The 23,347-nt window shown below is 41.7% G+C and overlaps 1 protein-coding gene across 7 annotated transcripts in view; it reads right to left on the reverse strand.

Moving 5' to 3' along the window:
• prdm2a (PR domain containing 2, with ZNF domain a) overlaps positions 1 to 23,347 on the reverse strand; it is a 172,634-nt gene that overhangs the window by 9,130 nt on the left and 140,157 nt on the right. For all 7 annotated transcript variants that reach the window (XM_043675655.2, XM_043675654.2, XM_087980537.1 and 4 more), the window contains one exon: positions 6,605 to 6,715. In XM_043675655.2, coding sequence (XP_043531590.1) covers positions 6,605 to 6,715 — 111 coding nt within the window. The remainder of the gene's footprint in view (positions 1 to 6,604; positions 6,716 to 23,347) is intronic.

Raw genomic sequence — 23,347 nt, forward strand, 5'->3', positions numbered from 1 at the left:
ACTAATTCCTTTCAGAAAGCTCTGATTGTATCTGCGCCATTCAGTATGAATTTAAGATCCTTACCGCTCATTGTATAAAAATGATTTTTCTTGTGTCGCTTTTGGTTCTTTTGCATATCAGCTTTTAATTAGTGTCCTAAGTGTTAGCCTTTTTGCCAGTAAGAGAATTACCCACTATCTGCTGTTTAGATTAACAGCTTTGAATCTATTAAATTTTCTCTCAAACTTCTACAAGGAAAACAACTTTAACTTCTCCAATCTATCGACATATCTGAAATAACCCCAAACCTAGAATCACCCTCACAAATATCTTCTCTGTATATTCTGATAATTACATCTCCTTAAATGTAATGCCCAGATTCAACAAAATTTCATTATCTTTTCCTTCAGTCTGAAAAACGGTTTTGCATTTGAGAGGACTTTTCAGCCTTTGAAATTGGGTAGCTTTGTGATCAAAAGTGGGAGAGGAAGAAATTATGTAATTAAAGGGATGGAGCAAAGTGGAGGTAAAAGTATGTGTGCAAATCCTATTATGACCGTAGTAAACATGGGGCTTTTCTGCATTTGCACAAGTGCTTTAACCTCCATTCTGAACTGTAATTATAATAATGAGTCCTAATCAGTGGACATATATATCGTATACATGTTTCGGACATGAAAGGGAAAATAAATAGATAGCATGAGATTGTAGAAAGAGGGGAAAAGCAACTAGTGGGAAGTATAATATGAAAAGGCTGTTTTACATATTTTAAAATATTAGCATCCCACTTTAGTCAGAGACCTACAGCACAAAGGTCACCCTTTTAGTCCACCAAGTCTGTGTCAGTCAAAAACAGCGACATAACCATTCTAATCCCAACTTCCAGCACTCGGCCCATAGCCTGGTATGCCATGGTAATGCAATTAAATATCTAAATGCTACATAAATATTGAAAGTTCTGCCTCCACCATCCTTACAGGCAGAGAGTTCCAAATTCTGTGTAAAAAATCTCTGGGAAAACGTTTTTGCTCATTTCCTCTAAATCTCCTACCCCCTACCTTAAATCTGTACCCCTCAGTCATTGAGGAGGAGAAAGTGAGGGCTGCAGATGCTGGAGTTCAGAGCTGAAAATGTGTTGCTGGAAAAGCACAGCAGATCAGGCAGCATCCAAGGAACAGGAGAATCGACGATTCTCCTGTTCCTTGGATGCTGCCTGACCTGCTGCGCTTTTCCAGCAACACATTTTCATCCCTCAGTCATTAACCAAGGAGAAAAGAAATTCTTCCTCTCCATCCAATGCATTCCCTTAATTATGTCCCCACTTGGTCTCCTCTGCTCCAAGGTAAACAACTTCAGTCCATCCAAATTTTGTTGGTAGCTAAAACTCTCCAGCCCAGGCAACATCCGGATATATTTCCTCTGCACCTTTTACAGCATACTATGGTTACTCCTCATACTTTATCCCAAAAATCTCAGAAGTTTCTTTAGTGCTCAATCCCACTTACCTATAAAATACTAATTTCCATTCTTTGCATTTGAGTCAATAGGTAACTCCTCACCATTATGAGTTAGCATTTGGGTATCACTGGCTAGGCCAGCATTTTTGCCCAGTCCTAAGTGAGAGTCCACCACATTGTTGTGGGTCTGGAGTCACACGTAGGCCAGACCAAGCAAGTTTCCTTTCCTGAAGGACATAAGTGAACAAGATGGATTTTTCCAACAATCAGCAATGGTCCCATGGTCACTCTTAATTAGATTTTGTTCAGTTCAAATTCCACCATCTGCGAGGATGAGAATCAAACCAGTGTGTCTGGAATATTACCCAAGTCCCTGGAAGGCCATCATCTCCCCAATAAGAATAGGGTGATAATGAATAATAATCTCCATTAAAAAGCTGCTCATTAGCACAAACCTCATCTCAACTCTGAATTCTCGTCTGTATTTAGCATGAACATGCAACATCCAGACCTCACTCAACATCTTGTGATCCTCCCAAATTTGTCACAGCCCAAGTCATTTGGGGCTATGAAGATTCCATCACGTATCTGGAGTGAGGATTTGAAATTAACACTATGGTACAGGGACAAAGAACTATTCTAACAGTAGGAGAAATTACAGTTGAATGGAAACATTACAAATAAAGTGCACGGACTTGCATAAATTCCTCCTCTTGCAACTCTGCAGTAATATAGCAAAAGGCACCACACAATGCCCATACAATCAAGATTTATATGGTTTGCATTCAGACAAGAAAGAAAATCTCCAATTCGTCATACGAGTAGTCAAGGTAACTTTCACTCTTTTGGAGAGTGAACCCTCAGATTTTGGGTAACGGAAATTCCAAATTGAAAGAAATGTATAAATGAACAGAAAACCCATGGAGCTGATTAGTATTCATTTGCTACACTGCGCAGAGGTGACTGGTTTAACCTGAGGGTCACCACATCTCAGGCAAGGGGGTGAGAAGGTTATACTTTCATGGCCCTATCCTGTAGCTACTGCTAAAGTAAAGTGTGTTTGTAAGGTACTGAGTAAGGATCGGAGTAAATGGTCTGTGATGTCCTCCATAACCTAACAGACTGTTACTGAAACCTGTGGAACCATACCCCATTTAAGATGTGCTGCTTTCAGTACAATGAAGGAGGAAGTTAAAAATATTGCATTTCATCATTGCACAACACTTGCCAAAAACAACAAGGCAGAAGATAATTATGGCGTGGTACTACTTGTTCTCAGCCAGTGCTATTGCAAAACTGTTTTTCAAAAATGTAACTGATTGCAGACGTGCCTGTTCTCAAAACTCATGGAGGCTGGCATTAATCAATTTTTTTCTCTGCGTTTTCCAACAACTGCAGTAATAATAGTGTAAAGAAACTGACAGTGCGACAATGAAGAGCAACTAGTATTAGTAATCCAAAAACCACTTTTCAGATACAAACAATGGACAGAGAAGTTAATCTTACAGTAGTTCACCTTTGCCCAATACAACTTATAAGCAATTCAGATAAGTTAGCAATCTTAACAAATGGTCAGAGTTCATCTTTATGCTGCTTTAAAATTTAACACTTGTCAAAAACTAACACATGCTGATTTACATGTTGGGAATCAAACTGACTTTGTGACTATCAGAGTTGTGATGGCTGAATTTACAGTATTGAAGGTGGCCATTCAGCCAAAACAGGGAAGTTGCCTATTCCGGTACCATTGCCTTTTGCATTATTTTGCAAAAACGTATGCAGCTGCATTCTAATAGACTTGCGGAAAAGTATTCCATATCCTAACAACTGTCACCGATTTTTTTTCATAATCCACTTTTGAGCTTCCAGTGTTATTCAATTGATAACTTTGCTCCTACTTCAGACAGCACAGATATATTTTCACCATGTAACTTAACCTTTTCATAACTTTGAAAATCTCTATTTAATCTTGCCCTTCCTATCATTCAAATGACTGTTGGACCCCCAGCTCTAATAGGGGTGGCATGGTGGTTAGCACTACTGCCTCACAGCGCCAGAGACCCGGGATCAATTCCCGCCGCAGGTAACTGTCTGTGTGGGTTTCCTCCCACAGTCCAAAGATGTGCAGGTTAGGTGAATTGCTCATGCTAAATTGCCCGTAGCGTTAGGTGAAGGGGTAAATGTAGGGGAATGGGAGGGTTGGTGTGGACTTGTTGGGCCGAAGGGCCTGTTTCCACACTGTAAGAAACCTAATCAAAAATAACAACTTCCCTGGAACATATAATCAATGCTCCTTGGGAGGAGGGGAAAGAGGAGGAGAGCAAGAGCGAGAGCGAATATCACCGGACTAGTAACCCAGACGTTCTGGCCAGTGCCCTGGGGATATGGATTCAAATCTCAACACAGCATCTGGTGGAATGCAAGTTCAATTAATAAAGAAATTCTGGATTCGTAAGATAATCTCAGTAATGGCAATCCTGAAGCAACTGATTGCAGTAAAGACCTCTCTGGTTTACTAACGCACCTCAGGGAAGGAAATACCATCTTCACCTAGTCTGATTTGTATGTGACTCCAGACCCACAGAAATATAACTGATTTTTAAAATGTTCTCTAAAACAGCCTAGCAAATCACTCAATTCAAGGATGTTAGGGATGAGCAGTAGATGCTGGCCTGAAGTGTGACATCTAGATTTCTTGCAAGAATAAGAACAGACTAGTCTTCACTTTGTTTCTACTCTATTCAGTTGTAGATATTTTCCTTCTTCCACTCCAGGATAATGTTCATCGAATAGAATCCTTAGTGTAGAAACGGGCCATTTGACCCAACAAGTCCACACTGACCCCCTGAAGAATATCCCACCTAGACCCACTCCCCAACCCTTTTACTCTACACTTCCCCCGATGAATGCACCTAACCTGCACATCCCAGAATGCTATGAGCAATTTCCCATGGCCAATTCACCTAACCTGCACATCTTCGGATAGTGGGAGGAAACCGCAGCACTCAGAGGAAACCCACGCAGACACAGGGAGAATGTGCAGATTCCACAGAGACACAGTCACCAGAGTCTGGAATTGAAACTGGATCCCTGGCTCTGTGAGGCAGCAGTGCTAACCACCGTGCTGCTACTTTGCTGCCTGTTTTCCTGAAAAACATTTTTTGTTTCCTATGTCAAACTATAGCTGATAATCATGTTACTCCACACATCCTTCGATAATCTTCCACATTCTTTGCCATGAACAGAGTTAACGCAAAACAAACTACAGCTGGGTTTCCTGCACCTGACCACCAACGTAGAATCAGAGAACAATACATTTCAGGAGATAGCCATTTGGCCCACTATACCTGCTCCACTTAGTTAACTGAGCATAATTATAAATAGGAGGTGGGTGGGGAGGGAGGTAGCTGAGAATGCAATAGGTAGGTGAAGGTGGGGGCTGATGGTGATAGGTCAGAGAGGATGGTGGAGTGGATAGATGGGAAAGGCGATGGACAGGACAAGAGGACGGTGCTGAGTTGGAGGCTTGGGACTGGATTAATGTGGGGGAGGGGAAATGAAGAAATTGGTGAAATCCATGTTGATCCTGTGTTGTTGCAGGGTCCCATGAGGTGCTCTACCTCCAGGTGTCGGGTGGTAAGGGTTCGGCGATGGAGGCAGCCCTGGAACCTGCATGTCCTTGACGGAGGGGGAGGGGGTGTTCAGCCACGGTGCAGTGGTGTTGGTTGGTCTGTGTATCACAGAGACGTTCTCTGAAACTATCTGCAAGTAGGCGTCCTGTCTCCCCGATGTAGAGGAGTTCTACATCGGGTGCAACGGATACAGTAGAGGACATTGGAGGTGGTACAGGTAAATTTCAGACAGATGTGGAAGGATCCTTTGGGGCCTTGGACGGAGGTGAGCGCAGGTTTTGCGCTTCCTGCTGTGGTAGGGGAAGGTGCCAGGAGTGAGGTGTGGGCTGGTTGCGGGTGCGTGTGTGGATCTGACGAGGGAATCATGGAGGGAATGGTCTGGGGCTGGGGAGGAACATATGTCCCTGGTGGTGGGGTCTGTATCTAGGTGGCCGAAGACGATGCAATGTATGTGGAGGTTGGTGGGGTGGAAGTTGAGGACCAAAGGGTTCTGTCCTTGATGCATTGGGAGGTGTGGGGCTCAAGGGCAGAGGTGCGGGAAGTGGAGGAGATGCGCTGGAGGGCATTGTTGACCACGTGAGTGGGGAAATTGCAACCTTTGAATGAGGAGGCCATCTGGGATTTTCTAAGGTGGAACTGATCATGCTGGGAACAGATGTGGCATAGGCGAAGAATTGAGAACAAGGGTTGGCATTTTTACAGGAGGTAGAGTGGGAGGTGGTGTAGTCCAGGTGGCTGCGGGAGTCTGTAGGTTTGTAGAAGATGTCAGTAGTTAGTTGGTCGCCGGAGATCGAGGGAGAATCCCAAACTGTCGATTCTCCTGCTCCTCAGATGCTGCCTCACCTGCTGCGTCTTTCCAGCACCCCACACAACTCTGATCTCCAGCATCTGCAGTCATTTTCTCCTGAGCCTAATTATTCCTAATTCATTGTTATTTTCCCCCACAGCCTTCTAATATTTTTTCTTTCAAGTATTCATCCGTGTCTCTTTTGAAAGTCACCAGTGAACATGTATTTATCTTCCCTTCAAGGATCATAACAATGGAGTGTAAAAATAACAGATTGTGCCACCTCCAGGTTGTCCAATCACTTCTGCCACTCTATCAAAAGCCTTCATGATTTTGAACATCTCCATCAATGTTTGTATGCAGAACAGAACATAACACTCCAGATGAGGCCTAATCACTTTTTTTCCACAAATGCTGTTTGTGTATTCTACCTCTCTATTAATTAGTAAAGCTAAGGATTCCATTTGTATTTTAAAAAAAACACCAGGCATGAGGAATGGATGAAGTACAAATTGAGCTGAGTTTTGATTCCCACTTTGGTCAGAGGCCACCAGTCATTACCTCTTGCTTAAATAATGGTCACAATCTAATGACCAGGTGGGTAGTGGCAATCTTGCAATAGTTAACACAGCAGGGTTGTGGGAATGAGGTGGCAGTAGGGAGTGAGGAGGAGTCAGGAGTATGCAATGCCACAAATTCAGGGGCTGCAGAAAGAGAGAAAAGATCATCTCCACTTTACTTCACTTACCCGCTGTGTTTTCTCCCTCCAGCGTTACCACAATATTAGAAGCAATTTTGGTTTTTCCTCCTTTGAATCCTTCCTCAATTCCAAATTTCTGTCTTCGAACTTTTCTTCTTCCTAGAAGTAAAATTAGTAAAATGAAAGACCTTCACAGCATAAAGTTATTTTTCATCCACACAACATTTTTAATTTTATGTACTGGGGAATATAGAATAAGTAAGAATAAACTTTGATTTCTTGACCTCTACCTGCTCTTTGCTTTGGTTAGGCCTAGAATGAAATTGAAAACTCTCTTGCAAAATCAACAATTAAATGTCAGAATATGTAAATGCAAGTTTTAAATTGGAGATTAAAAGATATTTGTTAACCAAACCTATTGGTGATGGACAAAGCACATTAGTAGGGCAAGCATGATGCAGCAGGCTTCTGCATTTTGCTGCCCGAAAATTCATTGTGGCAAAAGTGGCAAAAAAATTCATATGTAGAAGGCCCCAACTGCTATTTTTATACTCAAAATGACTCAACGCCTGGATGTTAATTGTATTTGGAGAATTACAATGCAAAAATGCTGAAAGCTTGAATGTGACTCAATAGCAAAATGATGAATGGAGTAGTGTTAAATACCTGCCAGCATAGCAGCGGTATAAATTTTAAGCAGCTTTGCAAGGGCAGCATTCCGATCTGAAGCTTTAAGAAGAGTATTTTAAGCTTCAGAACAAATCTGTGCTGTACCTCAGAATTACACTAAAACATTCTAAAACAATGCATTTACAGAACAAGCTAGTCATAGAGTCAGACGTACAGCACGGAAACAAACCCTGCAGTCCAACTCATCTATTCCGACCAGATATCCCAAACCAATCTAGTCCCATCTGCCAGCACCTGGCCCATATCTCTCCAAACCCTTCCTATTCATATACCCATCCAGATGCCTTTTAAATGTTGCAATTGAACTAACCTCCACCACTTCTTCTGGCAGCTCATTCCATACATGCACCACCCTCTGTGTGAAAAAGTTGCCCCTTAGGTCTCTTTTATATCTTTCCCCTCTCGCCCTAAACCTATACCCTCTAGTTCTGGACTCCCCCACCCCAGGGAAAAGACTTTGTCTATTTATCCTATCCATGCCCCTCATGATTTTATAAACCCCTATAAGGTGACCCCTCAGCCTCCTACGGAAAACAGCCCCAGCCTATTCAACCCGATAGCTCAAATCCTGGCAACATATCTATACATCTTTTCTGAACCCTTTCAAGTTTCACATCTTTCTGATAGGAAGGAGACCAGAACTGCACATCATATTCCAAAAGTGGCCAAACCAATGACCTGTACAGCCACATGACCTCCAACTCCTATACTCAATACTCTGACCAATAAAGGAAAGCATAACAAATGTCTTCTTCACTATCCTATCTACCTATGACTCCACTTTCAAGGAGCTATGAACCTGCACTCCAAGGTCTCTTTGTTCAGCAACACTCCCTAGGACCTTACCATTAAGTGTATAGGTCTTGGTAAGATTTGCTTTCCCAAAATGCAGCACCTTCCGTTTATCTAAATTAAACTCCATCCACCACCTCTCAGCCCACTGGCCCAATTGTCAAATTAACATGCAATGTCTCACAATACTGACAATTGGAATCAAAGATTTATTTTCAAAAATATGCAACGGTCAGCTTCCAAGGTGCGAAATATTCTGGGTTCAGCAAGCAGCAAGGGTTTAAACATAACTGATAAAAAACAAATTGCTGGGGCAACTCAGCAGGTCAGGCAGCATATCAGGAGAGTTTTGAAGAATGACCAGATTTGAAACATGAACCCTGCTTTCTTCTCATATATATTTCCAGACGTGCTGAGTTTCTGCAGCAATTTCAGTTTTCGCTTCAGATCTCCAGCATCTGCAGCTTTTTGCTTCACCAAAACATAACCAATTTCTCCATTTTCTCTCAGAAGAATGAATTCTTACTGTATTAGGATTTCACAGGTTTTGGAGTGACCCAACGCCTTGCCCAAGTAATCTATCTTTACTTGAATCTAAAGTGACAGTCTTTACTGAATATTTGAGTTGAATGGGGGCATCATACTTTCATCTGATCATATTTGCACAATACAAGTTATAGCAAACTCTACCAAATTAGCATTTTGTTCAAGGATGTCTTACCTAATTCATAGTATACCACACTGCATCTTTAGCTTCTCAGCTACTAAGGAACACTCCACTACGAAGCAACTAATTATGATAAATTGAAGGTCATGCTAACAACTATTGCTAAAGACAACTCAGCCATTCAAAACATGCTTTTAAACAACCAATGAAGTGACAAACATACACAAAAATTGCAGAAAATTATTACTGGCCATTTAATAGAAACAAGAATGTGAAGATTGAATAAAACCAAAGAATCTATTGAAGTTACACATCTTTAAAATTATACACCAATTATTCTCCCATCTTTTACAAATCTATACAATTTCCTTCTAAATATCTGCTCTCCTCAGTCTGCTTAATAGATTCTACCACAGTAGATGGTGAATCCATGGTCCACATTCTCTAGGTTGCATGCCCAAACGTTGTTCTATGGACACCAAGTACATTCCATAAACAAAATTGCATTATGTAAGTAACACCCAGAGAAAGCATCCATCTGCAGGAGGGCCTGCTAGTAGCAGTATGAGCTAATTTTTAAATTAACACCTTTCGATAGTCTGAATCCTAGTAACATAGCAATGACATTCCTCAAAATAACAAACATCTAATCAGGACACAATCCTTGGAAACACGAGTACTACTTCTGCACCCACTTCTGAAATTACCCCTGTACACTGGCAAAGCTCCATGAATGTTTCTGCCTATTTGCTTTATGATTCCACTGTATATACTATTATATTTACGGATACCAGAAACTTTCACTAAATATCCTCCTTTTGTCTGCAAAAGCCAACTACACACACACAAAGTTTGCAAGGGGATTACACAAGGTCATTAGAATAGCCCTGTTGCAATGTCTAACATTTACAAGTGCTGTTCACATGTGGGAAATCATTCAGATGTACCTCTGCGACTGAGAAACCAATAAAGTAGTTAATGTGGATAGAGTGCCTTCTGCAGCAACCAAAACAGCAAACAAATAAATGTAACCCAAAATATCCAAGACAAACTAAACATTAGCTTAGTAAATGAAAAATGCAATTAACTACTTGGATGTAATAGCCCGCAGGCCAAATCTGCATTAATTGATAACAGGTAAGCATGAATAAATGGCAAATCATTAGACTTGGTTCCAGTTGACCACTCAGTTGGGATTACTATAACAGATCATTTTACAGAAATCTTCCTGGAATGTATGGGTGAGAGCACATCAGGTAAGGACAAGGTTCAACTAGTTCTCACACTATGATCAACAATATACAAACAATCACCACATTTAGTCTTAGCTGTGAAGAATGATCAGATAAGTAAAGCAAAGTTATGGTAATGTATACACAGAGGAGCCTCAATTATCCAAAGCGAACTCGAATAATCGAATGTCGGATAACATCGTTTAGCTGAACATCAGGACATTGCGATCTTGCCAGATAATCCGATATTCGGATAACTGAATGCCAGATAATACAGGTTCCTCTGTATCTGTGAAGTCAAGAACAGTTACAGATAAGCAAGCATTACACAGTGTCTACTGTGGGGGTGAATTGCCACTAAATTTCTGGGGCTTGGATGTGGTCTAATCCACCAAGAATCCCATCTAGCTGGCAGGTAGGCAGAAACAGACATTACCATACATTGACAACCGGAAGCGGCAGGGACAGACCACTATAAACACCGGAGGAAACATCAAAGCAGCGCTTCGCAGGAGGCTCCCAAGCACTGATGATGTCGCCTAGCCAGGGGACGAAACGTTTGCAACAAAAACTTCCAGCTCGGCGAACAGAACCACAGCAACGAGCACCCGAGCTACAAATCTTCGCACAAACTTTGAACAGACATTCAGGAGCAAATTGCTGCAGATGCAGGAATCTGTACTGAAAACAACCGCTGGACATCACAGCAGGTCAAACAGCCTCCATGGAGAGACAGCAAGCTAACTGAGTGTAGATGACTCTTCAGAGCTGAGTGTAGTGTGGAGGGGTAGCATTTATGCTTTAGCTGGGGCAGTCGACTGTAGAGTGCTGAGGTAGAAAAGATGTTAACAGTTCAGATTAAGTCATCAAAATGGGAGAATGGTAGAACAATGGTGTCAAGAGCGTGGAGCTGGAAAAGCATAGGTCAGGCAGCATCCAAGGAGCAGGAAAATCAATGTTTCGGGCAAAATCACGATCAGGAATTGTGTGGTGTGGAACAATGGTGTGTCTAATTGCCAGACTTGAAAGAACAAATAGTCCCACTGGTGTGGGGGAGGGGAGACAGGACATGGTGATAGAGAATGCAAAAAGTGTGGGGGAGGAGAGAAAGGACATGGTGATAGAGAATGCAAAAGGTAAAGCTAAAGGGGAAGAAATGGTTCACAATTTGAAGGTGTTGAACTCAATATTAAGTCCAGAGGGCTGTAAAGTGTCTAGTCTGAAGACGAGATGTTGTTCCTCTAGTTTGTGTTGTGATCCACTGGAGCACTGCAGCATGCTGAGGACAAACGTGGGCATACGAGCAGGATGCGGTGTTAAAATGGGAAGGTTTGGGTCATGCTTGCACACAGACAAGCAGTCACCCAGCCTGCGTTTGGTTTCTCCAACATAGAGTAAGTCTCATGGGTGCAGTGAATACGATACACAAGATTGGAGGAGGTGCAGGTTAAATGTTGCTTCATCTGGAAAAACATTCAGCTAGCATGTAGCCCTTGGTGAAGCCAGAACAGCATTCTGTTTTTACTGGCCCACTGGGGCCCCATAGGAAATAGCCCTCTTTAGGGTCTTCTGACTCGATGTCCACTTGTGGAATATTTCAAATCCAGGCGTTGCACTATATGCCCTACCATGATTTGGTGTAAAAAGATCACTGGGGCACTAACCAGGCCGTAAGGTCCCATCAATTAAGTATAATTAAAACTTTGTGGATGTTCCAACACTGACAAAATGCTTGCACATCAAAACAGTTGAAAAGCTATGTAACTTTGCTTGGCTGAGATCAAAGGCAAAAGTATTTTGGGTCCTCATGTGAGTGGCTTTACACTGACAATGCCATACTAGCAGTCCATACCAAGGAACACCATTAGTGGCAAATGGACATACTTTCTTGCACCTGCAAAGTTTTGTCTGACCATCAGCATCTGGAAGATTAATACCATGGTCTAGTGTGGTAACATCCGGTCATCTACCAGCATAGATAACGTGCCCTTGAAATATCTAAATTCAACAATCACCAGGAAATCTGTCACTTTACATTGAAATCAACAGATGCATCGCACACTTTGTGCAAGCAACAGTAATCTGAATGAGAGTACCAAACTGAAAGCCCACCAAGCTGGTATGCTCAGCACACACTTCCACAGTAACGTGATCTGAAATATTTATGCTAGGTAGGATAAAAGGATGAAGACTTCCAATCCCTTCAAATGTCCATTGCCAGAAAAAAGCTACCAATTCCATCAACATACACCTATGTGATCCCGTTTAATACAACAATTCATTTGCAAATCACCTATTGCCAAATAGTTTTCATAGTATAATGGGACAATAAACACAGAACTTTTCATTCATACCCTAAACGTATGGTTATAGTCAACTCTAACTCTCAGTAAGTGTACATTTTTGTACTAAGCCACACTGAATCCTGGGATTGTGCTGAGTTAGTACTAAATCTACAGTTGGCCTCGGAATAATGATGGTCAACCGGGAGGATCTGCATTTAAACAAACATCAAATGTTTCCATCTCTGGTTACTAACCCTGATGAAAAGATGCACTTAAATGTTGGTTAGGACAGGAGGCAGCACTGCTTTGCTACTCCCCAGTGTCAAACAGTGTTCACTGCGTAGGTTTGCACACACAATTTTAATGCATTGAAAGCTTTTACTTTGCTTGCCACCAGTTTGTACCTATAGACTGAAATACATACAAATATCAACTTTGAGTTCTGGTTGCGCACATATGAATAAATAATTCTGAGTTGCAGATCCAGTCCTCAACAAACACTTAACATGTTCACACCTTCTTTATGTAGCAGCCTGTCAACATGGTACACACCTCTTTTCTTGGCAATGCATAATTAGATTACAACTAAAGAATTGCTTGTGTAATTGAATTACCATGAATAAATGCTACCAGTTGCCTTCTTCAAGCTGTAATCCACTCTGCTCTTTTGTTATAGACAAACTCATCAATGTAATTTTTAATACAGTACAGATTAAAGTTCATTGTCTTCTCTCGCAATTCTTCATTGCCAGGAAGGTAATAAATTTAATGCCAAATCAGGGTCATTTTATTCTGTGGGCCAAATTCCCAAGCTCAGTTCACACAGGACTTGCAGAAAGGAACCACTTTCATCTTTCTGTAGATTCACCCAAAAATGGTATTTTACTTTAACTTGTAAATTGCAATTTATTTATATCATTAAACCGGTGACCCTGAAAGATAGGAATGCACAAGTTTCAGAAAACAATAGATCTAATAATGCAACAACCTGTAGGTTACTAAGAAACAGCCTGGTAATTGAAGACAAACAACGCACCCTATAATCTGTGCTCTCAAGCACAATTCTTCCAGACTACTGATTTTTAAATTAGCTTAAGATATTTTTTACTTGGTAGAATACATAAAACTCCTTGCAGATAGGCAATGTTGCTATAGTGTTTATTGTATTATATTATAATAAAAACTGTGTACAAATCCTGTCATGGCATGGCAAATTGTAGGATCAAATTCAAAACCCACAACTTTCTCTCTGGTACATCAATATCATCGGAGCTGCTTCCCCTCCTTGCCTGGAATTGGAAAAATTTATCAATTTCACTTCCAATTTCCATCCTGCTCTTACCTTCACCTGGTCCATTTCAGACTTCTCCCTTCCTTGACATATTATTTCTGCAGACAGGTTGGCCACAAATGTGCACTACAAATCCACCAACTCCCAGTTATTATGACTATAGAGGAAGCAAGGAGTGAGAATATAAAGACTCTTTTCCATTCTCCCAGCCTCTGTGTCTCGGTCACATCTGTTTCAATGATGCCAGCTTCTTCAAGGGGGTCTCCAAAACACCCATTTCTTCCTCAACCAAAGATTTCCCACGACAGCAGTTGACAGAGGCCTCAGTTGTATCCAAACCATCTTCTGAACTTCAGCCCTCACCCTTTCACTTCCCTTCCACAACAGTGATAGGATCCCCCGGTCCTCACTTACCATCCCATAGCCTCTGCATCCAAAGGATAATTAGCTGCCATTTCTAACAACTCCAGCAGGATGCCACCACCAGACACTCATTTTCTTCCCTCCCTTGTCAGCCTTCTGCAAGATTTTTCCTTCCTGTACAGCTTGGTCCACTTCTCCATTCCAAACATCTCCCCACACCCTTTTGGCATCTTCCCTTGCAATTGCAGCATGTGTAATATCTGTGTGTTTACCTCCTCCCTCCTCACTATTCAAGGTCCCAGGCACACCTTCACATCTTGTAGGTGAAGGAGCGATTTAGCTGCACTTCACCCAATCTAGTCTACTGTATTTGCTGCTCACAAACTGGACTCCTCTACACTGGGGAGATGGAACAGATTGGGTGACTGTTTTGCGGAACACTTATATTCTGTCTGCAAAAATGAACCTGAGCTTCCTACCTGCAACTTCAACACACCGCAATGTTTCCTGGCCAAGATCACTGCAGCAAGCCCAAGATAGAGAAGTTCAGCACGAGATAGAAGGCCAGCATCTCATTTTCCATTTGGGGTCCCTGCAGCCTTCAGGGCTCAATATAGAATTAAATAATTTTAGGGCCTAAGCACTTCTTCAAGCCTTGTCATCACATGGGCTGCTGCTACAAACAACACATTGTCAGCAAGCTATGATGCCTTTTAGCAGCTTTTCATTCTCCATGGTCGATCTTTACTCATTCCTTCACTTGCCCAACTGTTGTTCTCTCTCTCTCTCTCTTGGACTGGGCTCCATCTCCAGCTATTGTTTACTCCTCCTTTTGCTCCCCACTCCATCTTCAGTTTGCATACCAGCCTTCTCGTAGCTACAATCAGTTCTGAACAAGGGTCACTGGACCAGAAACAGTAACTGAGCACATGCCGGCAAGACGGCTGAATTTTTCCAACAAGTTCTGTTTGTGTATCTGATTTCCAGCACCCCTCCATTTCTTTGTTTGTTTTTCATAAACATGGTGACTTGTGATTAGCTGCTTTCAAAATTCAACTGGCTTATTCAGGTGTGTCCTGGAAGGAAACCTCAACACATAACCAATCTGGCTTACATGACTCAGTCCTTTACAACATGAACAATCCTTAACAGCCACTGAATTGGTTTGACAACTCAATCCGTTATTCAAGAAAAAACGTTGCTAGGAGGAACAGCAGCTTCAGTGGCAAATAGCAAGTGGTAATATATATGGTCGAGTGTCACCCATAATTCAGGAAAAATCTTAATCAAGATAAAAGCACACGCCAGGTAAACTGAACAGAAACGTTTGAGGTGTGTGAATTGCAAATAAACAATTTCATTTCTAAGCAGTTCCAATAAACCCTGATTTTTAATCATAAATGATGAACATGCCTTTAGTTGTCAAGGCATTGAGCTCTGGAATTCTCATCTCAAACTTTCTCCCCTGTCCTTTAACCATGCTCCTTAAAATCTACCTCTTTAACCATAATTAGGCTAGATGTCCTAATATCTCATGTTGCTTGGTGTCATGTTTTGTTTAAAACATTCCTTTGACATGCTCTGGAACGTATTACTATAGTAAAGATCTTACATAAAAGGCAAGTTGCTACCCATTAAATGTAAAACTGCCCAATATCTATCAGAGAAAAGTCAAGTCAAAAGGAACTTGAAAATAGTTTTTTTGTATGGCATCCAAAGTCATAATATTAAAATGGTAGATTTGTCTACACACTCTAACTAAAGAATAACGTTTAAATTGCAAAAATAAAGATTATAATTTGCACTTTGGTTATTAAGGTTCATGCTATACTTCAAACATGTTTACCCCACTAGGCTAGGGGAAGACACACCATGGAATTCTAATTCCAAGTGCATGTCCCTCTTATTTTGAAAAAAAGGGTGTATTTTCTCCATAAATGTGATACTCGAATCATGCACTGAGGGCAATTAACTGATCCAACAAATTTTGAAGGCTGAAGTTGTAAAATTTAACATGCTCTGATGGCCTGGCAACAAACATATTATTTGTTGTAGCACAGAACCTTTAGCCAGCTGCTCTTAGATTTGACAACAATTTGAAGAGCTTAAGTAAAATAAAAAAAAAACTGGATGCTGGAATTTGAGACATAAACAGAAACTTTTAGAGAAACTCAAAAGTCTGGCAGCATCTGTGGAGAGAAAGCAGGGTTAACGGTTTGGGTCCAGTGACCCTTCTTCAGAATTGGGACAGCTTAGTTGCCTTGAGGATGACAGCTTGTGACGTGGATGTGAAGTGAAACAACCCATCCTCCCCTGCCACCGCAGGAATTGCAAAGCCTGCGCCCACACCTCCTCCCTCACCTCCATCCAAGGCCCCAAAGGAGCCTTCCACATCCATCAAAGCTTTACCTGCACATCCACCAATATCATTTATTGTATTCATTGCTCTCGATGCGGTCTCCTCTACATTGGGGAGACTGGACGCCTCCTAGCAGAGCGCTTTAGGGAATATCTCCGGGACACCCGCACCAATCAGCCCCACCGCCCCGTGGCCCCACATTTCAACTCCCCCTCCCACTCTGCCGAGGACATGGAGGTCCTGGGCCTCCTCCATCGCCGCTCCCTCACCACCTGACGCCTGGAGGAAGAACGCCTCATCTTCCGCCTCGGAACACTTCAACCCCAGGGCGTCAATGTGGATTTCACCAGTTTGCTCATTTCCCCTTCCCCCACCTCAGCCTAGTTCCAAACTTCCAGCTCAGCACCGCCCTCATGACCTGTCCTACCTGCCTATCATCCTTTCCACCTATCCACTCCACCCTCCTCTCTGACCTATCAGCTCCACTCCCATCCCCATATTGTACTCTATGTTACTTTCTCCCCACCCCCACCCGTTTATCTCTCCACTCTGCAGGCACCCTGCCTCTATTCCTGATGAAGGGCTTTTGCCCGAAACGTAGATTTTCCTGCTCCTCGAATGCTGCCTGACCTGCTGTGCTTTTCCAGCACCACTCTAATCTAGACTCTGGCTTCCAGCATCTGCAGTCCTTGTTTTTACTCTGGTCATAAGACAACTGTCAGCATGTTTAGAACCGTACCCCACCAACAGTCAGCATCTTCAAGAGGGCAGGGCAGGAAAGAGAAACAAATTGGGGGGGGACAGAGACGAGGAAGCTCTGCAGTTACTCGAATAAGAATGATTCAATAGTTGAAGGCCATGTAAATTAAAATATATAACAAAATAAAAACAAATTACACCTATTATTAAAGCAAAATGCTGCAAGGTACTGGAAATTGGAAATAAAAATACAGAAAATGGTGAAACAGTGAATAGATCTAGAAGTATTTGGAGAAGTAGAGTTAACATTTCATACCAATGACCTTTTGTCAGATCTGCTTTATCAAAATGTCACTTATAACATTGTTGATACCAGAAGTTAGTCTGAGAAGGTTTCAGAGGGATGTAGCTACACATTAGTCTGCACTAAAAAAGAAATGAAGCCTCCTGTATGGTAGCTGTCATTGTTTAGAGTCTTTTATACCACAGGAACTTTACAAATTAGTTCGGAGCTCAAGATTAAGAAACCCTTGCCCAACAGCTTAAAATCAGCCAAAACTAGACCATAATACTTGATAAAGAAACAAACTGTGAAGGATATTTATTGTAATCTATAAAATTCAACAAGATTAGAAAAGGAATTCAAATTAAGATTTGAAAAGGAGATTAATGGCATCAGGAACATGACATCTGAGCAGGTGCACAGCAAACTATTACGCAGTCCTTGGTCTTCAGAGGATATGGTACTAAGAGGCTAATTACAACAAAACCCAAACTGACTTCATTTCATGTGTACCAGGATTCATAAATGCTTTTATTTCCATTAGTGGGTGGTAACATATGATGAAGATCACATAGATCCTTAACAGGTGGTCGATCCACATCAGATTTCGGTCCTGACTATGATGAAAATCTACCCCAAACTGATCGATTTCAGTTTTAACTGTGAGGTATGCAGGGTACTATCATTTCTGAAATCACAGCCCAAGTAGAGTGATCACAACTGGGTACTATGCTGTGTGGGGGACTCACCAATTCTTTCAAGTCAGTATTACTTCATTGGAGGTGACCTCTATGAATGATTTGTATAATAGCTTACTAAAGTCTTAGTTGTAGTTTTGCAAAAGTTACAATGATAAATGCGAGAAATATCTGTATTACAACCAATTAGTTTCAGAATGTCCAGGAGTGTAATTATAGATTTGATCCTTCCCATTCTGGACTGTGGCCATAGAGATAATTTTAAACTGCACAACATGGGTGAATTATTGGTTACAGGTCTGTCACTGTTAGTCTAATTTGAAGCAATATAGTAATAATATCGTGCAAGTATCAGCCCAACACATTTTCAAGATTATGCACATTTTTCCAGGTATTAGAACAGTATAAATATAAAATGTGAGACATCATTTGGAATACTATATCCTCTCTCTGAGTTTCTATACAAAATAGATTGTTGCGCAGTGAACAAAGCAGTGAAATTAAGAGCAGATTTGAACAAATTTCAAAATGTTAAACAAGTCATGGTTTAGAATTAGAACTGGAAACCTAGATTTCATGTACTGCTTTATTGAAACATTTGCCCACAAAACACCTAGTTTACTTCAAAAACAATTTGTTGACTGTAAAGTACTTGGGGTTTTCAAAGGAGGTGACAAGAACCATTAAGGGCCCTTTTTCCTTTACTCAGTTACAGGGAACCACATGAAATCTTGTGAGTTTAACAAATTCCCTGAAACCTAATGAAATGGCAGGTCAACATCATTGACCTTTCATCAGAATCATCGATCTGAATCATGAACTCCGTACTTCCCCACACAGGTGCTGCCACCTGCCTGAGTATTTCTAACATTTGTGTTTTTATTTCAGATTCTGTAGCATTTTGCTTTGACATCAAGTTGCTCAGGGATGTAATAAAAATTACAAGGTTCATCATGGGATAAGCACAATATTTCAGTGAATAGACGGAACCAAACTTCTCGAATCACAGAACTTCGAGCACCAGTTTGCACTACTTGATTTATGATATCTGTGCAGGTATTAACTCTTCACTGGAGCCACCAAGTGGCTCAGGTCCCACCCTTTCCCTGTACTCAACTGCAGCATTTCAGGCAGACAGGAAAGGTGGATATTGAAATCTACTTTAGAAAATACATTTGTGGGTCTAAAATAAACTCCTTCCATACAATTTGGGTTCACTGCCTGCTGACAATTTATTTTATCCTTTTATAGATCCACTATGGCATGCTCAGGCTGAAGTGGAAAGTATGCAACTTCCTTTCAATCTTTAACAACATGATTCGGCCCATGCATGCTAACATACCGACAGTTGATTCTGTGTCTTCCTCCACTTTTTCCTCCCATCTCCCCATATGATGTTACAGTTTCAATGGCCTCCCAGTCTCCAAACTCTCATTCTTCTCAAGTTAACATCTTGCAGTCACCCAAATTCAAAGTCATCTTCCCTGTACCTCTGCCTGTGAATCTCATGATCCAGTTTTTGCCCTTACAACAGCAATGAAACAACCTTTCACACATGCATGTTTTTCATCCTGTGTGATGATCAATGTAATACACTCTGCCTGTTCTGGCTGCACAGCATGCTCCTCCGTTGCTTTTTTGTAAAAATTAATTCTTGGGTTGTGGGTATCGCTGGCTGGAGTAGCACTTACTTCACATTCCTAGTTATTCTTAAAAAGCCAGTGGTGGGTTAACTTCTTAAACTGCTACAGTCCATTTGGTGTAGCTAGACCTACAATCCTGTAATGAAAGGAGCTCCAGTATTTTGACCAAATGGTACTGAAGGAATGGCAATATAGTTACAAGTCAGGATGGTGAGTGCCTTGGAGGGGAATTTGCAGGTGGTTTGTTCCCATGTATTGCTGCCCTTGTCCTTCAAGACAGAAGTGGTTGAGAATTTGTAAGATGCCATTTAAGGATCTTTAGCAAATTTTTGCAGCATCTTGTATCAGTATATGCTGCTGCTACTGGAGTGAATGTGATGCAAATCATGAAAGCTTTGTCCTGAATGGTGTCAAGCTTCAAATGTTATTGAAGCTGCATTCATCCAGGCGAGTGGGAAGTATTCCATCATACTTCTGACTGGTGCCTTGCAGGTGATGGACAGGGTTGGGGCGTCAGAAGGATTCTTAGCTCTGACTTGCTTTGTAGCCACAGTATTTATACAGTTGTATAGTTCAGTTCTGGGCAATGGTAAACCCTGGGATATTGATAGTGGGGGTTTGTAGGTCTAGCTACACCAAATGGACTGTAGCAGTTTAAGAAGTTAACCCACCACTGGCTTTTTAAGGATAACTAGGGATATGAAATAAATGCTACTCCAGCCAGCGACACCCACAACCCAAGAATTAATTTTTACAAAAAAAGCAACGGAGGGGCATGCTGTGTCAACATGCTGTGCAGCCAAAACAGGCATAAGTGTATTACATTGAATATGTCAAGGTGCAATGGTTAGATTCTCTCGAAGATGGTCATTACCTGGCATTTGTGTGGTGCAAGTATTATTCGCCACATGGCAGCCCGAGCCTAGATATTGACCTGGTGCTGAACATTGTGTAATCATCAGTAAACATCCCAATATTTGACTTGACGATGGAAGGAAGGTCACTGATGAAGCAACTGAAGACAGTTGGGCCTAGGGCACTATCCTGGGGAATGTGTGCAGGCATGTCCTGGAGCTGAAATAACTGACCTCCAACAACCACAACCATCTTCCTTTGTATCAGGCAATGACTCCAACCAGCAGAGATATTTCCCTCAATTCCCATTGATTCTAGTCTTTTTTTGAACATCTTGATGCTACACTTGGTCAGATGCAGCACTGATGTCAAGTGAAGTCATACTCATCTCACTGCTGCTCTTTTGCCTGACTCTTCTCCTTTTCCTGTTAGCACCATTTAAAATTTCTTAATTCTCTGTAAGAGGTCAATCAGAAAAGTTAACCATAGCTCCCTTGCCACAGATGATGCTAGATCTGCGTATTTGGTATTGCTGGCATCTATTTTCAGTTTAGATTGCTGGCAGTCTTTTGCTTTTACCTTTACCGTACTCCATTGCCCAGATCAGTGGGATTGCCCTCATTTGGCTCCCTCCGTGACTCCCTCGTCAGGTCCACACCCCCCCACCAACCCAACCTCCACTGTCGGCACCTTCCCCTGCAACCGCAAGAAATGCAAAACTTGCGCCCACACCTCCCCCCTTACTTCCCTCCAAGGGACACTTCCATATCCGCCACAAATTCACCTGCACCTCCACACACATCATCTATTGCATCCGCTGCACCCGATGTGGCCTCCTCTGTATTGGGGAAGACAGGCTGCCTACTTGCGGAACGTTTCAGAGAACACCTCTGGGACACCCGGACCAACCAACCCAACCACCCCGTAGGCCAACACCTCAACTCCCCCCTCCCACTCCACCAAGGACATGCAGGTCCTTGGACTCCTCCAACGCCAGACCATGGCAACACGACGGTTGGAGGAAGAGCGCGTCATCTTCTGCCTGGGAACCCTCTAACCACAAGGGATGAACTCAGATTTCTCCAGTTTCCTCATTTCCCCTCCCCCCACCTTGTCTCAGTCAAATTCCTCGAACTCAGCACCGCCGTCCTAACCTGCAATCTTCTTCCTGACCTCTCCGCCCCCACCCCACTCCGGCCTACCACCCTCACCTTGACCTCCCTCCACCTATCGTAATTCCAACGCCCCTCCCCCAAGTCCCTCCTCCCTACCTTTTATCTTAGCCTGCTGGACACACTTTCCTCAATCCTGAATAAGGGCTTATGCCCGAAACGTCGATTCTCCTGTTCCTTGGATGCTGCCTGAACTGCTGCGCTTTTCCAGCAACACATTTTCAGCTCTACTCTAATCTACTCAAATATAGAAAAGCATCTTCAGCAAGACATTCACTTCTCAACAGGTTACTCCTCTACTACTTTCAGGACGTGTCCGTGGCTTTCTCTTCAGCCAAAGAAACAGGATCAGTTTCACATGTACACAGAAAACCTAGCTTTTTGCTGCCATATGCACATCCAATGAGCCATGAACTCCTTTAGGTTGAAGACTCATTTTCAAGGATTGTTATACCCCAGACTGACAGACAGTTGAAGGAAGAACTCAAGGCCAGTCATTACTCAGGATAGATTTACTCAGTGCAAAATTATAGGTACACCTCCATTTACTCTATTAAATTCCTGTAGCGTCTCTTTATACTATGCCCAAAGAACCATACAGTCAATACCCACCATCTATATGTGCTTAACCACAATAGATACAATTAACAGGTCTTTGGACACTGACTCTGTGCGAGTTTCCTACTAAAATTGTCCATCAGTAAAACAGCTACCTATTAATTTGCAGCCTTTTCCTCTGTCTCAGCCTAATTGCCAATTAATCTTAATATTTGCCACAAGTCCAATATTCAATTACCTTCCTAGCCTGCCTCCGTTCCAGCATTTCTGTTAACTTCAGGTCATCTAAAAAACTCTGCTGCCTATACTGTATTCCAAATCCATTTCAAAAATAATCGAGGTCCTTGCTGATGGATACTGATGTACTAATAGTTTAACATTTCCAGTTTTGTCCCTTTTTAGATTTGCAACTTCCTCCAACTCGACAATGTGCAACTTCCCATCATTCTGAATCTAACTTCTTGTGGTTTTTCCCACTCTTCACCCATAAGTGAAGGCCAGGCCCTGTAGGCACATGCTGTGGAATCACCTCTTCACATTGGTTCTTTAAGGTCAAATCAACATCCATTCAGTTAATGAAGATTTTCATGACCTCACCTCACATTTGATCTTTTGTCTCAGATTTGTGAAATACCTTGGGACTTTTAAAAATATTAAAGATGTATATAAATAAATGCAAGTTGCTATTGACATTCATTTGGAAGTGTCTAGTTACATCTGTTGTCATCACATTAATAACTTCAAATTTTACAACACAGGAATAACGCTATAATTACACTCCAGAAGCCAGTTACCACCTTACTTTATCTAACCTTATGAGGTAATTGTCCTTTCTCTTTTATCTAGTTAGTGCTTAAATATATTTATGCCAACTATCTCCACCACTTAATATAGTAGCATGTTCCACATTCTCACCACTGCATAACAAAGTTCCTTCTGAATTCCCTGCTTTGTTTTATTAGCTCCTATGGAATATTTATCACACCCCTATAAATGGAAAAGTCATTGCTATGTCTAAGTGGAACAAACAATAAGGTTAGCCAAATTGAGGAACCACAAACTAAAGTATTTTACCTAACTTCCTCTTTTATTAAAGATGAAATAACATTTTTAAAAAAGCTTTAAACAGTTGGTCTATTATTGTGCTGAAACAAGTCCAAGTCTTCAGCTATTTTAATGCATGCTGATTGATAGCCCTTTTAAG

The sequence above is a fragment of the Chiloscyllium plagiosum genome, unplaced genomic scaffold (assembly GCF_037043375.1).
Source record: "Chiloscyllium plagiosum isolate Xiang-an unplaced genomic scaffold, Cpla_swu_hap1 HiC_scaffold_37, whole genome shotgun sequence".
Taxonomy (NCBI): Eukaryota; Metazoa; Chordata; class Chondrichthyes; order Orectolobiformes; family Hemiscylliidae; genus Chiloscyllium; species Chiloscyllium plagiosum.